We start from the raw sequence: 16348 nt of genomic DNA on the forward strand, positions 1-16348 counted from the left end.
TCAAGGAAATTTATGTAATCGTTTGAACTCGTGTCGTATTGCGAGTAGTAGGATTAAAGGTCGAGAGGATAACAATTCGTCAACTACATAGGTTTTCTAGAATACTCGAGAGAGAGGCTAGTGGATAATTTTGATAGAATGAAATTAGCATCCATAAGAGTAGATCTTTTTGTTTGAACCCGAAACTCTTGACCTAGTTAGTTCCGGTGAAGTCGTGACACTTACTTTTCCTTTATTGAAAAATCATGATTATCCATGTTTTTTGTTTTATTTAATTTCATAAATCGATTCAAGACCGTCTTTCGTATATTTGGAATCAATTCGTAACAAGTTAAAGTAAATTGTTGAATTTTTAGTCTCGTGGGTTCGACACTCATACTTCCATATTTATATTACTTGGGCGACACGTACGCTTGCGCGTGTGAATTTATCACAACATCTGCCTCGTATGTTGTGTCGATGGGACAACAGTTGCCTCTCTTGTCACGTTCGTCGTTGCACTCGATCAGTTTGCAAGGTCTTCACCTTGTGTTAGGACGTATTCTCAACAAGCTATTTGAACTTCTTGAATGCATCGAATGCTTCTATTTTTTCACTAATCATGTAAACCAACATCCAACGATTGTAATCATCAACGAGAAGGCAGTAGATGTTTGGTGATGGTTCAACCTTATAGATCGAGTGCAAGAGCGTCAATCAAATCTGAAAAAATAATATTATTAGTCTTGGTCAGATAACAGAAGAAGACAACATAGTGTGCTAGATGGATCGTTCCTAAAGGTGTTCGATAAGAGCGTTGGCATGCTGATGAAGGTGAAGCGGTCTTCAAATCGCTTGTACAAAGTTCTTCTCAAGACCAGCCAGCCAGCGTGTTTGCTCATAGCTCTCGCAAATCTAACATGTTTATGGCACGCAAGGCTTGCGCAGGTGAGCTTCAAAGTACTCAAGATGATGGAGGGAGAAGGAAATGTCACTAGGTCCACATAAGATCACACACCCAAACCAATTTTCTGAAAGTTGCCTAGTCGCCAAGCAAGCGAGATTTCCATTCCATTCCCAAACCAATTTTTGTGCGGAGCTACCGCTATAATTAGTGAACGATGATCTATGTGGCTCGATCACCCCCACATCGCGACTCCGTCTTCACCACTCATAAGGAGGTTCACCATGAATTTCTCTTCTTTATTGAACACCGTCAAGTTAAGTGACACAATCAATATACGGGCAGCCTCCTCATCATTTTCCCGTGTGAGGTTTTTCTCGTCGTCGGTCTCTTTGCTACAAAACTCGGACGCGTAGTGTCCGTAGTTCTTACAAGCGTCTCTGTCTCGATGTGTTGAGGTGTTGTCGAGACCTCCCTTGTCACGCCTGTGAATTCCACGGCTTAGCCATCTCCACCGTTGTCATCATTGCACCCATGACCGTTTCCACCGTAGCCGGCGCATCCCTTCAATCCCGACGAAGATTCACCGCCACCGTATTTCTTCGTTCGTGCTAGCCACTCAGCTTGTGTGAGCAAAAGGTACTGGTCTTCTTCTCAACCACAGAGCATCCACTCATGGGTCTTGAGATGCTCGACAACCTCCTGAACAGACATGTTCTTGAGGTCGCTAAACTACTCGATGGAGGTGACGATTTGCATGAACTTTGAAGTTTCTTCACAATTGAGGTCTCTTCAACTTTGTCACCAAACGAACGGATGCCGATGACGATTGTTGTCAACCTCATTGCAAATTCTTCTACCGAGTTGCCATTCTTTATATGAACTGCCTCGAATTTAGTTTTCAAGATTAGTACTTTTGCCTCTTTGACGCGTTCCACGTCCATGTGCGTCGTTTGCAGCGTCTGCTACGCCTCTTTGCCGGAGTCTTTCTCAGCCAGAATGAGAAGATCGTCTTCCAAGACTGCTTGAAAGATGACGGCGAGAGCCATTCTATCTATGCTTCTCTAGTTCGCCAGTATCGATTGTGTTCCACACTCTTCGAACTTGCAGGTTAACCCTCATCTTCAAGGGCCAAAAACATAAAAATTTAGAGATGCAATGAAGACTCTAAGCACATGCTCAAGATGAAAGATCACACATAAATCAAAACAAAAGAAAAATGGATACCCTAAATCTCTCGCTCGGTAGTTAAGAGCACTCGCTTAAAAAACTCCTACAAATTGAAAGTTCGTGCTATATGTTATATGGATAAAAGTATAAAATGTTTATTTGCGTGTGCGTGTGCGTGTGGGAGAGAGAGAGAGAGAGATGAGATTGTGTTTATATCAAGGAATCAAATGCCGGAGAATTTCCACGATTTTCGCCAGGAAATTCGTTTCCGGCGAGTCAACGGCCGTCGAAAGCTAAATATGTCGTTTCTTCGTCGTTTTTGGCCGATTTTTGTCGTTTTTCGTTCTTTGTCGATTTTCGTCGTTTGTCGTTTTCACTATCGTTTTTTTTTGCTGTCGTTTTTCTTTTTTTTTTGTATCGTTTTTTTGGCTGTTGTCGTTTTTTTTACTACATATTTGTCTCATAGTCTAAGTGGACATTTTTATAAACAATTATTTAGCAAAATAGCCAACTCAAACCTTTAAAATTGCTAAATAGCCAAGGTTTTGTAAATACTAAGTAAATAGCCAGATATCATTTAATACACTCCTAAATTTACAAAAATGCCCAAATGATTCCCGCCCATAATCACAGCAGTTGACTTAAAAAAAACGTGATTCCGAGATTTGAGGGGAGTAATAACTGCATATTTAAAACCGATCAACTCACAACCTCTTATCACACGGCAATTAAGAAAAAAAAAAGATTTCTCCCAAAAAAAATTTCAGCTCGCGTCACTTTCTCCGACGAACTGCATCAATCTTCTCCGACTACCGATTTCGGCGAGGGGATCTCAAACATGTATGCATGTGTAATTTATTCCAATTGTAACTCGTTTTTACTAATGTTCAACATCGATTTACACGTTAAAACATGGAAAAAGTGTTTAGGAATCGGTTATGAAATAAGATGGTATTGCTTATTCTTCTTCCTCTGTGTAATGAATCAATGGATTTTTGTTCATTTATCCGAAAAATTTCACAGGTTTGGGTATGATGTCTAAAACTTGATGTGTTATATCTAGATCTTATTGAGTAGTGTATTGATTCTGTTTTAATGTGTGTTAGTGTATGAGTAATACCATTGTAAATGTGTTTGAAGAATTCGTGTCTTTGGATATTAGAAGAAAATATGATTGACATATTTTGCAGTAAATATGTGTAAATGTCAGACAGGCCCAGATTATTTGCAAGTCATTATTTACACATAATACCATTGTAAATGAGTTTAAAATTGGTGTTTTTGGATTTACAAGGATGTCGGTCAAACAAACAATCATGCTCATAGCCGCCACAGGAACATCTTTTATGTGCGTTATAACAGCATGTAAATATACGTAAATAACAGCATGTAAATATACTGCATTATAACAGTATGTAAATATACGTAAATACATTAATAAACTGGGATGAACCTGGCGTGAAAGAGAGATATAACAACGTTTGAAATATATGTGCGTTAGAAACAAGAAATTTAAATAATAAAACAAGACAAGATAAATCATGCAGTAAATATAAGAAAATAATATAATAGGAAACAAATAAATTGCCAAGGTTCAACGTCCAAATTAGTTCCTAAAATAAAGGAAATCATTAAGTTGACTAAATAATGTTCACACTTATATGAGGAATTTAAATTAAAAAAAACCGGGAAGTTATATAATCAGAAATTTCATAAATATTCGAAATTCAAACGCAACAGGGGTAAATTTGGAAATGAAAAAACATATTATTGGGCCACCTCATCCGAGTGGCTATTTACTTAGTATTTACAAAACCTTGGCTATATAGCAAATCATAAGGTTTGATTTGGCTATTTTGCTAATTTACCCTTTTATAAATATATGTGTTTATAATAACCTCTATTTATAAATTATAATATCACACATAGTCTAATATATAATATCACACATTTAAAAATTATATATAATATTCAATTCTATTATACATAATATCACACATACTATGAGACAATTCTAATAGATCATAATATCACACATTTATAAATTATATATATTAAATATTATTAATAATAGCACACATTTATAATATATATATATATATATATATATATATATATATATACAATTTTCTATTAAAAAGATTATATACATAATGTATTTTCTTTATATATGTTTGAAAATTGAAAAATATATGTATGTATTACATGTATATATTTTAAATATATTTTACTGCATTTTTTCCGTTCGGTTTTTCATCGGTACGTCGGTTTTCCATGGAAAACGGCATTTCACTTGCGCTTTTCCACATTTTTTCCGTTCGATTTTCCATCGACACGACGATTTTTCGTAAATCAGGAAGTTCGAAACAGCAACGAAAACGACATGTTTTTCCTTGCTTTATATACTGGACGTGAGGTAGAACCGGAAGGTTTCGTTCGTGGACTCAGCTAATAATACGTTGTGGCCAGCTTGTGATTAGATTATTCTACGGATTGCATGTGACGCGGTTTTGGTAATGTTACAGTAGGTAAATTTTGTCGTTTGTCGGTTGCTGATTCTGTAGGTCCCACTCTCCTCTATGCTTTCCTTCCCATACAAGATCATGAACCGTGAATAAAGTGTAGTGTCATCTTTAGTTGAGACGATACGTGTGGTATTTTTTTTTTTTTTTTTTTTTTTTTTTCATTTTTACATAAAAGACCGAATAACTACAAACTCATCGTCATGAGAAACTCACCGTCATTTATTCCCACAATTCGAAACCACATTTATCGTCTCAAATGTAATTCCCAATAAAGGACGTTCTACCCTTACGTTCTCACCAAAAACACGTAAATTTACCAACTGTTCAAATTTTCAGTTAAAGAGTTCAAATTTATATATAATTCACAAATTAATACGGAAATTAATAAAGTTTGAAACAAATACATGCACCCAAAAACAAAAAAACTGTAAAGCTGATGTATTGCTGCCCACGTTAATATATTTTTAGTAACGAGTCAATTCACATTTAAGTGACTATTTGCTTGAATCATTGGTTATGTATCGATAAATTATAAATATATAATTATTGTCTATTTTACTTGAAACATTAGAACCATGATTACTAGTTAATTAATTAATTTTAAATAACAAGTTCGCATAATTTTCTAAATGAAGACTAGGAATGGCAACAGGTACGCTTAAGGCCGGATACATCTATTCCGTTATCCGTACCTGCTATAATTTTTTACCTGTTACCCGTCGGATAAACGAGTTTAAAATATTGAACCCGTTACCCGTTTACCCAGTTTAAAAAAAGGATAGCGGGTTGGGAAGACCCATTTATCCGTTTACAAAATAAAAATCCATCAACAATATAAAGTTTAAAAATAATAAAATTTAGGTGAAATATATCAAAGTGCTACTACAATATAAAGAACATCAAAATTCAAAAAAAAAAATCTTCATTGCAAATTGGGTCATTTTCATTGCAACGCCATCACACTGGAAAAATTGTTTCCTAAATATTTAAAAGTTAACGAGTGGAGTCCCGGGTAACTGGGTATGGGATGACTATTCCGTTACCCATACTCGGACATGTTAAACCTTGACGGGTATTACCCGTTTCATTGAAGACAATATGTATTTAATTTTTAATCATATTATCTTTTTTATCTAGGATATGAAGGGGCTGATTTCACGTGGCAATGTAGCTCGTCTTCGGATAGCATTGAAGAAAGGATCGATAGATGTCTTGCGAACTCGGAGTGGAAGACTTTAGTCCCCTTGGCTAAGGTCTTCCACCTCGAGTATTGGAACTCGGATCACCGACCCCTTCTCTTTACTTCTTTTGGAGATAAGAATCGTGCCAAGGTGAAAAAGCCTCGAAGATTCTTTTTCGAGGAAGCATGGTGTGAGGATGAGGAGTGCGAAGCGATCATCCGTAATGAGTGGGAGGCCGAAGGGGAGAGAGGCGAGTCTAATGGCTTGCTTGAGGCGTTGAAAAGATGTGGTAGAAGCCTTTCGCGATGGAACGTGGGAAAGTTGGCGGATCTCAAAAACAAAATTGAGAGGCAAAAGGTTATTGCTAATCGTGCCGGGGATCGCCGTTTCGGAGGCGATAAGAGGGATTTAGGTTGGGAGCAACGCATCCTTGATGGTCTTATCGAGAAAGATGAAAAGTATTGGAGACATTGAAGTAGGATGACGTGGATGAAGGCCGGCGACAAGAACTCTAAGCTTTTCCACTGGAAAACTACTACGAGAAGGAAGCGAAATAGCATTCGGGGACTCTATGACTCGGCCGGGACTTGGAGGGAAGGGGACGGGGAGGTTGGAGATGTCATCTCTTCGTACTTCGAGGACATCTTCATCCTTCGAGACCCGATATGAGAAGCATCGAGGAAGCTCTAGAAGGCTTAGAGGAAAGAGTGACCCCGGACATGAATAGACATCTTCTTAGTCTTTTCGACAAAGAGGACGTGAAGGCTGCCCTCTTCTCTATGGATCCACTCAAGGCCCCTGAAGAAGATGGCTTTCCGGCCCTCTTCTTCCAAAAAAATTGGGCGGTGGTGGGCGAGCGTTTGACCGCGGTGTGCTTAGGAGTCCTCAACGACGGTGCCTCGGTCGCGGCTTTCAATGACACTATCATCACCTTGATTCCGAAAGTCGACAAACCTACTAAGGTGAATGATTTTTGCCCCATAAGTCTTTGTAATGTTGTCTATAAAGTCGTTTCAAAGTGTCTTGTCTCTCGTTTGAAGGGTTATATGGATACGGTGATATCGGAGAACCAAGGCGCTTTTGTTGGAAGCCTACAAATTCTCGACAACGACATGGTGTGCTTTGAGGGGATCCATACTATGAAGAGAGGACAGTTCGGGAATGGAAATTTTTCCGCCTTGAAACTTGACATGGCCAAAGCGTATGACCGAGTAGAGTAGGCTTTCATCGAGGCGGTCATGCTTAGGTTGGGCTTCGACCGGGCTTGTGTGGAAAAAATTATGAGGTGCGTGTCTTCGGTGAGCTTCTCCTTCAACATGAACGGCACGGTTCGGGGGTTGCTCAAGTCGGAGATGGGTCTTCGCCAAGGGGATCCCCTATCTCATTTTCTTTTCGTATTCTGCTCGGAAGGTCTTTCTCGGCTTCTTTTGGACAAGGAAAGGAGAGGCCTCATCACCGGCGTGAAATTTGGGCGTCATGATCTACGCGTCTCCCACTTGCTTTTTGTCGACGATAGCCTTATTTTCTTCCGGGCTTGTGAAGAAGAAAGCAATGAGGTGGTCTGATGCCTCTCCACTTATTCTAAGGCTTCGGGTCAAGTCATAAACTTCTCTAAGTCCGATGTGTGCTTCGGTCGGGAGGTTTCAGAAGAATCAAAGGCCTTAGTGGCATCTAGTCTAGGAGTCTCGGTCACCCCTTGCCATAAACGCTATCTCGGGCTACCGACCTTCACCGGAAGGAAGATTTGCGAGTTGTTCTCCTTCATCCAAGATCGGGTTTGGGAGAAAGTCAAATCGTGGAGGGGGATTTGGCTCTCTCAATCCGGTCGCAAAACGCTCATTAAGGCGGTCCTTCAAGCCATCCCCGGCTATGTGGCGAGTTGTTTCCGACTTCCGAAAACCCTCGTTGATAACATCCATAAGGTTATTGCTAAATTTTGGTGGGGTAGTTACGGGGAAGAGAGAAATATCCATTAGTGCAAATGGAATGAATTGACGAGGCATAAGGTAGACGGAGGCTTGGGCTTTCGAGATTTGGAGCGTTTTAACCAAGCCCTTGTGGCTAAGAACGTGTGGCGCCTTCTCCGAAAACCGGGCTTACTCGTGGAGCGTGTCTTTAAAGCTAGTTACTATCCCGATGGGGACCTACTCGATGCTAAGAGTAACTCAATGAGCTCTTCTTTGCGGAGGGCCTTGATGTGGGGCCGCGAAATCATTGACAAAGGGTCGAGGTGGAAGATTGGCGACGAGGAGGGGGTCTTTGTCTTGGGTAACCAGTGGATCCCCCGACCACACACCTTCTCTCTTCTTGACCCACCTCCCATCCCCGAGAACATGAGAGTTGCGGAACTCAAGCATAACACCTGAGAGTGGAATGAAGCCTTGGTCTGAGATATGTTCGATAGAGTTGACGCGAAGGCCATCCTTGCCATTCCAACGAGTAAAGAAGGGATGGTCCACACTCTTTGTTGGTACTACTCCAACAACGGGGAGTAGTCGGTGAAAAGTGTGTATAGGGTAGCTATGACCCCGCATGTTAGGGCCTCATCATCTAACCCCGGAATCACTATGACTTGTTGGAAGTATCTTTGGAAGCTCTCGATCCCTCCTAAGGTGAAACTTTTTTGCGTGGAGAGTGTGCAAGGGGTGGATCCCGGTGAAATCGATACTCTTCCACCGGAAAATTGTTCATGAGTCTCGCTGCCCTTTGTGCTTCGGGGGATCGGAAACTGTTTTCCACGCTATTTGGGGATGTCGGTGGACTCAAAAAGTGTGCGACCTCCCTAGCTTTGGAGAAGTGATCAAGGATTTCCGGGGAGACGATGCTACCTCTCTCTTTATTACCGCCATGGAAAAGTTCGAGGTTAGTAATTTCGATTTTTTATTGGTTTTGGTGTGGGAGATTCGGAACCATAGGAACAATGTTACCGCCGGGCATGACAAGTGGAAACCGGAGGAGCTCGTGGAATGGACCGGGAGTTTCCTTGAGGAGTATCGTCGGGCCAACGCTTTTCCCCCTCGGTGGCGTTGAGCAGCCCGTCTCCAGCCATTTCGTGGCAGCCCCCGCCTCCCGGGGTGGTGGACGTGTGTGTGGATGCGGCTATTGACGCGCGCGTGGGAAAGAATGCGAGCTTCTCGGCACCACCTTCGGAGGCTTATGCCATGTTAAGGGGACTGCGTTTGGCTAAGGATCTTGGATTGGATAGGATCGTGGTACGCTCCGATTGTCTTGAAGTGGTAAACGCCGTGACGAATGAGATCGTCCCGCCAACGGAACTCGGCACCCTCTTGGAAGACATCAAGGTTAGACGTTTAAATTTCTCTATTTGTGATTTCTTCTTTCTTCCCCGCTCTTGTAATGTTGCGGCGCATAATATGGCCCGTTTTGCTCTTAGGTTTGATTCGGACTCGCGTTGGTTGGGGGTTGTCCCACCATGTGCGTTACGTGATGTTATTAAAGATCAAATTTGTTGATGTAACCACGGTATTCCTCCGCCACAAGTGATGGTTTTTTTAATGAAAATCGTCCGTGGTACCGACCACGTGTTTAAAAACAATCCAGTGTAACTCCATGATTGAAATGTTTATGTGGGTGAGAGACAGTGGTGACGATTGAGTGGATTTGATTTATTTGAAATTTTAATTTTGAGATTTCCAGAAAATTTTGAGATATTTCTCTAGAATTAGGATTCTTGGATAAGAGGATCAATGGATGGAGAGAGAGAGAGAGAGAGAGAGAGAGAGAGAGAGAGAGAGAGAGAGAGAGAGAGAGATATATATATATATATATATATATATATATATATATATATATATATATATGATGATGAAGAAGAAGAGATGAAGAAAAAAGAAAAAAAAATTAAACCAAAAAGAAATGCTCGTTATATTCCATTGACGTGAAGCTCGCTTCAATCCATAAATGGATTTATGCAATTTGCAAACTCTCTAAGGCATAGTTTTCTTGTACTCCTCCTGTTTGTCATAACCTAAAGGAAAATCTATGTAGACTTCTTCAAATAAGTCACCATTCAAAAAGGCATTATTAATGTCTAATTGAGCTAAAAACTAATTTTGAGAAGCAGATAAAGCTAGTAACACTTTGACAGTAGAAAGTTTAGTTATCGGAGAGAAAGTGTCAATAAAATCAACACCTTCCCTCTGGTTGTATCCCTTTGCAACTAAGTGTGCTTTGTGCTTGAAAGAAACCCATATGAATCTTACTTGTTAGTGTATATCCATATGCATCAAATGCTTTTCTTTGTTGGTGGTAAGTGAACTATGGACCACGTATGGTTATCTTTCATTGCCTTAAATTCTTTTGACATAGCTTTTCTCCAATGCTCATGTTTATAGACTTGATGATAGTATTGTGACTTATAATGCTCTGAAATAGAGAGAGCATAGTTCTAAAAATTAATAGATAAAGCTTCATAGCAACAAACTTTAGAGATGTGAGAGGAGAATGAATTGTTACACTTGATTTTACTTTGACAAGATTGCAATGATAGTCTTTAAGTTTGGTTGATGGCATTCCGGATCTTTCTGATTGCCTCAGTTGATCAATAGATTCTGATAGATCACTAGAATCTACTTGTTCAGAAATAGTGATATCAATGGATTCTTAAGCGTGTATTTTCTTAAGTCGTCGTGTAAATGTCGAGTTTCGATTCTAGTTCCGTTGCATATATTTTTGTAATAAAGAAAGTTTGTTTCGAGATTTGATAGGAGTTCATATAAATTTATATATTATATGAGTATTATCTTTTTCAAAGGTTTAAATGTGAACCAAGAAGTTGGTTCTTTTCGTTCTTTTCAATCTCAATATCTTTTAACACAAGATCTAGTCACTCGATCCCGAAACTCGAGTTTGAGTTATTTCCTTTACGTCACAAGTTAATTATCTTATACCATATTAATAATAAAATAGTTGGTCAATGTTTTTATTGACTCATCTTATTTCATAATACAATTCAAGAGAATAACATTTATTTTCTCTTCCTTAGATTTGATCCTTTTTCTTTTCTTAGTTTAAATGGTTTCCTGTATAACTACTCTTCCGGAGAATTTATTTTCTGCATCGTTCTAATCTCTTAAGTTAAGAATGTCTCGGGAGACGTACAACAGCGAAGCAGATCGTGATTTGCTTGACTTGAGTGAGGATTTTAAGACTTTGGCATATTGATAAGAATTAATCTTGATACACTCGACGTTGCATCATTTATTCCTCAGATAACTTTGGTGATTGCTAGGAGGATATGCGTTACATTAGAGAACGCATTAAAGATTTTAACTTACATGTATGTGGAAGATTAAGACAACTACTTACCAAGGGATTAACGTGCTTATGTCCATATTACTTGTTAGTAAACAAGAGTATGTGAAAGTCTTGAAATGATCAAGTAATCAAGATAAAGGCTTTGGCCACCATTATCGAAAATGGAGATTCAGGTTTACCTGATAGGTTTAACGTAGACTTGATAAAAACTCAACCTTTGTTACTTGATATAGTTTGCCCTTTTACGTTTTCACTAACTTAGATTTGGCCCGATAGATGGGTTTACGAGAGTGCAAGGACAGCCGACTCTCGATTCCATTTGAGAGGTCTGCCCTAGGGGTTCTAGGTGTCATATCCTAAATCCTCTTTTAAAACACTAAAAACGAGCAAAAGGGAAAGAATAATTCTCGGGATTGAATTCGAGACTTGCCCTCTCGTGGTAGTATAGGTTGGTACTCTTAGTTAGCATAGCATCCAAACTAATGCAACTATATAAATGGTACCGTCAAGTCATGACACCTGTGAGTTGGCAGTGGGACCCCACTAAACGGTAAGATCAACCCATGTCGGCGCTATAAGGGTTCGATGCCGCACCCATTGTTCACGTTCCCATAGAGCGTACATATAATTTATAGCCCCATTGTGAACAGGTACCATTAGTGGATATATATCCCATATGCTTAACTAAAACTTGAGCCTTCCTTAGACTAGCGCTCGAGTTTAAAGATGGTTTCTTGTCATTCTGGAGGTCGTCGGCCTAGGGCAGAAAAGAACTTCCTTGCGGGATGGAAAGTACGTAGGTAGAATGGACATGTGCGTTGTGTTCTTAGATGTGCTTGTTCTTAGAGTTTAGACATAAATATTTTGAATTGTTATTGCTTTACTCCAATGTGTTACATGTACGTCACATGACATTTAGTTTCATTGTACCAGATAGCCGTCCATTTGCTGAGTCTCTCGACTCATAGTCTATGACTCTTGGTAATGTAGACAAAGGGAAAGGCTTTAGCAAGATGATGTGAAGTCTAGATTGGACGCGAGTCCATCCACCTTTGGGCTAAGAAGGGTCTTCGAATCCAAGGATATTACATTGAAACTAAGGGTTCAGTTTTTATATCCATATCCTTGTATGTAAAATACTACGTAAGATATAATATAATATTTTGTACGATTCTGTAACTAAATCGTTACGAGGCTTACTTGTATATAAATAAAAGCGAAAAAATTCCTCAAAATTTCTAACTGCTACTAATATCATTTGGTAGATATCACTTTCATATTATTTTATTCGAGGTTCAAAAGAAATATAATGTTGATAAGTGTTTCAGATTGTGAGGCTCATGGGTGAACTGCCGCTTGCGGGTCGTCACAAGACAAGAGCTTGAATAGTATCATCAGCTTCACGAAGTTCTTACTAGAACAAGCGGTGTACACAAGAAGTAGTGGAATATAAGCACCGGTGTGTATGTTGATGATATGATAAGTTACCAGTACAAGTGCGGACGACATCAACAAGTTCAAACAACAACTGATGCAAGAGTGCGAGAAGAGTGATCTTGGACTGCTCTCGTACTATCTAGGTATTGAGGTGGATCAGGAGAAACATAGCATCATCATGCTTAGACAATCAGCCTATGCGAAGATGTTGTTGTGGCAATTCGAGATGGCAGAGTGTATTGTAAGCAAAGTTGCAGCTCGGGAAAGACGATGATGGAAGTTCGGTGAATCCCACTGATTATCGGTATGTTATCAGAGGCTTTAGATATTTAATTCACACTCGTCCATATATTTCATATGGCGTCGAAATATTGAGATGGTACATGGAGAAGCCTACTACATCGCATTAGCAAACGGTCAAGCAAATTATTTGCTATGTGAAGGGAACAATAAGGTACAAGATGAAGTACGGAAGAGAACGAGGAGATGAAGAACTCGTTATCTCCACTGTTAGTGATTTAGCTAGTGATATCGATGATTGAAAGAGCACTAGAGGAATGACATTCTATCTCAGTAAGCTTGATTTCATGGCAGTCTCATAAGCATACTATGGCTTTGTCTTCCTGCGAGGCAAAGTTCATGGCAGCGTACTACTGCTGCATGTCAAGCTTTGTGGCTGAGAAGTCTATTCAGCGAGTTGATCGGCGACGAACCTATTGGGTCGATGAAGAATCCAGTACGGATTTAGCAAACATATTGACTCGCGCTTTCATTACATTCGCGAGAGCGTGAAGAGAGGACAAATCAGTGTAGAGATTGCGTGCACTACGGAGCAGGGAGCTAATATTCTCACCAAGGCCCAGGTCAGGATTAAGTTCGAGGAGATGCGAGAGCTGCTCAGTGTGAAAAATCTCGAACCAAATCAAGTTTAAGGGGGACAATGTGAGTTGTAGCCTTCATTAAGGTGTGTTTTATCATTCGATTTTTTTTTATAGCCACGTGGTGCATATCGTGGTATTAGATCTTGCAGACAAGCACGTAGGAAGTGGAGCGATTTTTCCATGGGTTAAATTTGTAGTTTAAATTTTGATGTTTACGTTCTGAAATTGTAACGTACCCCAAATGTTCGAAAAAAAATACAAAACCAGAAAATTGTCCCAGTTTTGCCTCTCTTTTCTTTGCGAGAAGTACAAATACTCAGTGTGTTTGTCTTATGTTATTCTCTGTTTTGTGCAACGACCTTGATAAGAAAACCAACATATGTGTCTAAATGGGAATTCATGCACATGGGAGGGAGTTGGAAGTATAGGAATAAAAGAATAATATGATTAAAAGAATGGAAGAAACAATATACATAAGTGTGTGTAGTATACATAAACGAGAGTAATGATGGAGATTAGTTAGGCAACGGTGCACTCAAGAGGGAAGCCTTGGGGGAATCTTTTGGCATCGGTGCAGTAATTGTAAATCATGTAGTTTTTCTGAACCCGTTTGATGTTGGCGTCACCAGCTGAGTCCAACCTCTGAGAGAACCACGAATTCGCAGCGGGGCACGAAGACGCCCCCGAAGACCAAACGCAAGCATCGGCTTTGAAGTTTCTGTACGAAGCCGTGAACGGCGCTTTGCTCCAATCCGTCTTTACCAAACCGCCCCTCGTCGCCCAGTCGTCCGCGTTCCACAGGCTCGAATGTATTCTCATCGCTTGGTCTTTCGGGTACGGAACACCCTTCGACTCCAAGTTCCTGAACTTCCTTATCGGAGTCCCATCCACCGAGAAGCTGATGAAACACGCATTCATATGAGCCATTATTTATGACTTAGATTGTTCACACCTTTCATGTATATGAGAGGCAATAATACTTACACAATGTGCTGAGGGTTCCATAGGATGGAATATGTGTGGAAATCGGCTGTGGGGTCGAACCACAGGAAGAACTGTTGCTCTCTGTTGCCTTTGCCTTGGCTGAACACGTTCGTGTGAAGAACGTAAGGGTCTCCGCTCAGATTCCCCAGAAACTCGAAGTCAATCTCATCCCAGTTCGACCCTTTCGACGACAACTGAAATACAAGAGACATAGACGTAAATAAATAAAAAAAGACTAATACTGGCGAAATGAAAAAAAAGAAGAGAAGAATCAAAATAAGCTTACGTAGTAGGCAGTGACGGTGCCGGCGGAGTTGCCGGGGACGAGCTTGATTTGCATGTCAATCTGACCGAACAAATACTCGTTCTTTGACTCAAACCCAGACCCAGAAGCCTTGTCCAGAGACAGACTCAACAGCTCTCCGTTGTTCACTATCTTTGCTCTCCCATCGCCCCAAGTGACCCTCAAATCTCTGTTCATGTCGATTGCACCACAAACCACTATCCCAGCCACTAATAATGACAGTACGATGAAGCTGAATAAAGAAACAGAAGCCATTGATATGTATTGTATGTATGTATTTTTGTTCAATTTGTGTGTGTTGAAGAGTAGAGATATGAGCAGATGGTATTTATATACATGGCCGTGAAGTAGAAGTGGAAGGTTCATTCGTGGACTCCTAAGCTAACAATACGCTGTGGCCAGCTTGTTTATGTTTTACTTCCAGTTGTTAATTGAGAAAAAGAAAAACTAAGATTGATAATTTTTTTTAATTCTACGAACTGCATGGGACGCGGTTTTGGTGACTTTACAGTCGGTTACCAAATTGTGTCGTGTCGTTTCTGGGTAGCTGATTTTGTGGGTCCCACTCTCCTCTATCATTCGAGGAAAGGCACCGCCTTCTTTCTATATCGCAACAGTTGTCACCGCCAATAAAGTCTAGTTTTGTTTTACCAACTTTATATATTACAGGAGATTAAACTGTACATCTACTTAGTTTTTTAATTATAAAATTATTTAAAAATTAGTTCATTTATAGACATTTTTAGTTGAAATGAAGTAATAGAAATGTAAATTGATAGACTTTGTGTTGAAATCCAGATCGTCAGTTCGGCCTTCTCTTGACACTTCGCCACCTCGTCCGAGTTAAGCTTCATCTCGTCCTCGTCACTTCCTGACTTGTGCGCCTTTGGGAACTCACACCACTCGGCATTCATTTCACATAGGAAATTGTCGCATTTATTTCTCATGTTATTTTCTATGACTTGTTCTCTGTATAATATTTATTATTATCTATTTACTAGGCATATTTATTACACGTCTTTATTACTTCACATGTATCTAGACTACTCTCATGTATCTATCATATGTATAAATAGGTGATACAATTTCATATCAAAATATAAGAAAATATTCATAGTCTCGGATCACTCTCTCTCTCATTTCCGATTCTCTCTTTCTTCATCTTTTCTACATGGTATCAGAGCTCAGAAATTCAATCATCATGACCTCCTTCGAAAACTCATCTGCCTTCAACACCACCTCGACCATCTCGCAGACCTCGCCCACTCAGTCTCAATCTGAATCCTTCTCTCAACATATCACGAGCCACAAACTCAATGGCCACAACTTCTTACAGTGGTCCCAATCTGTGCTCATGTTCATATCGGGACGAGGTAAAGATGACTACCTCACAGGCGTGGCTACATCTCCAAAGATCGAAGATCCGGCATTTAAGAGTTGGAAGGCAGACAACAACATGGTGATGTCCTGGCTCATAAACTTCATGCATCCCGAAATCGGGGAAACCTTCCTCCTTTACCCAACGACAGCGGAAATTTGGCAAGCAGCTAGAGAAATCTTCTCCAACTCTGAAGATGTGTCCGAGCTGTTTGAGACTGAGAACACTCTCCACGACCTACGTCAAGGAGAGATGTCTGTTACTCAGTTCTTCAGCTCGCTCACGCATCTATGGCAGAAGATCGACCTCTCTATGAACATCACCAGTG

General features: G+C 40.1%; 2 protein-coding genes across 2 annotated transcripts; one reads left to right on the forward strand and one right to left on the reverse strand.

Moving 5' to 3' along the window:
* The first annotated feature begins 5220 nt into the window (after positions 1 to 5220).
* LOC149394937 (uncharacterized) lies at positions 5221 to 6233 on the forward strand. The gene is made up of 2 exons (XM_089614154.1): positions 5221 to 5230; positions 5716 to 6233. Exons 1-2 carry the CDS (start codon positions 5221 to 5223, stop codon positions 6231 to 6233), a joined length of 528 nt encoding a protein of 175 aa, XP_089470280.1.
* Positions 6234 to 13777: 7544 nt separating this feature from the next.
* Positions 13778 to 14962, reverse strand: LOC149394938 (putative xyloglucan endotransglucosylase/hydrolase protein 23). Its single transcript, XM_089615853.1, has 3 exons — positions 14625 to 14962; positions 14339 to 14532; positions 13778 to 14252 (listed from the first exon to the last, which is right to left on the reverse strand). Exons 1-3 carry the CDS (start codon positions 14895 to 14897, stop codon positions 13874 to 13876), a joined length of 846 nt encoding a protein of 281 aa, XP_089471979.1. The 5' UTR covers positions 14898 to 14962; the 3' UTR covers positions 13778 to 13873.
* Positions 14963 to 16348: the final 1386 nt, after the last annotated feature.

Source organism: Urtica dioica, chromosome 5 (assembly GCF_054948205.1).
Source record: "Urtica dioica subsp. dioica isolate 48M chromosome 5, U.dioica_male_clone48M_v1_H2, whole genome shotgun sequence".
Taxonomy (NCBI): Eukaryota; Viridiplantae; Streptophyta; class Magnoliopsida; order Rosales; family Urticaceae; genus Urtica; species Urtica dioica.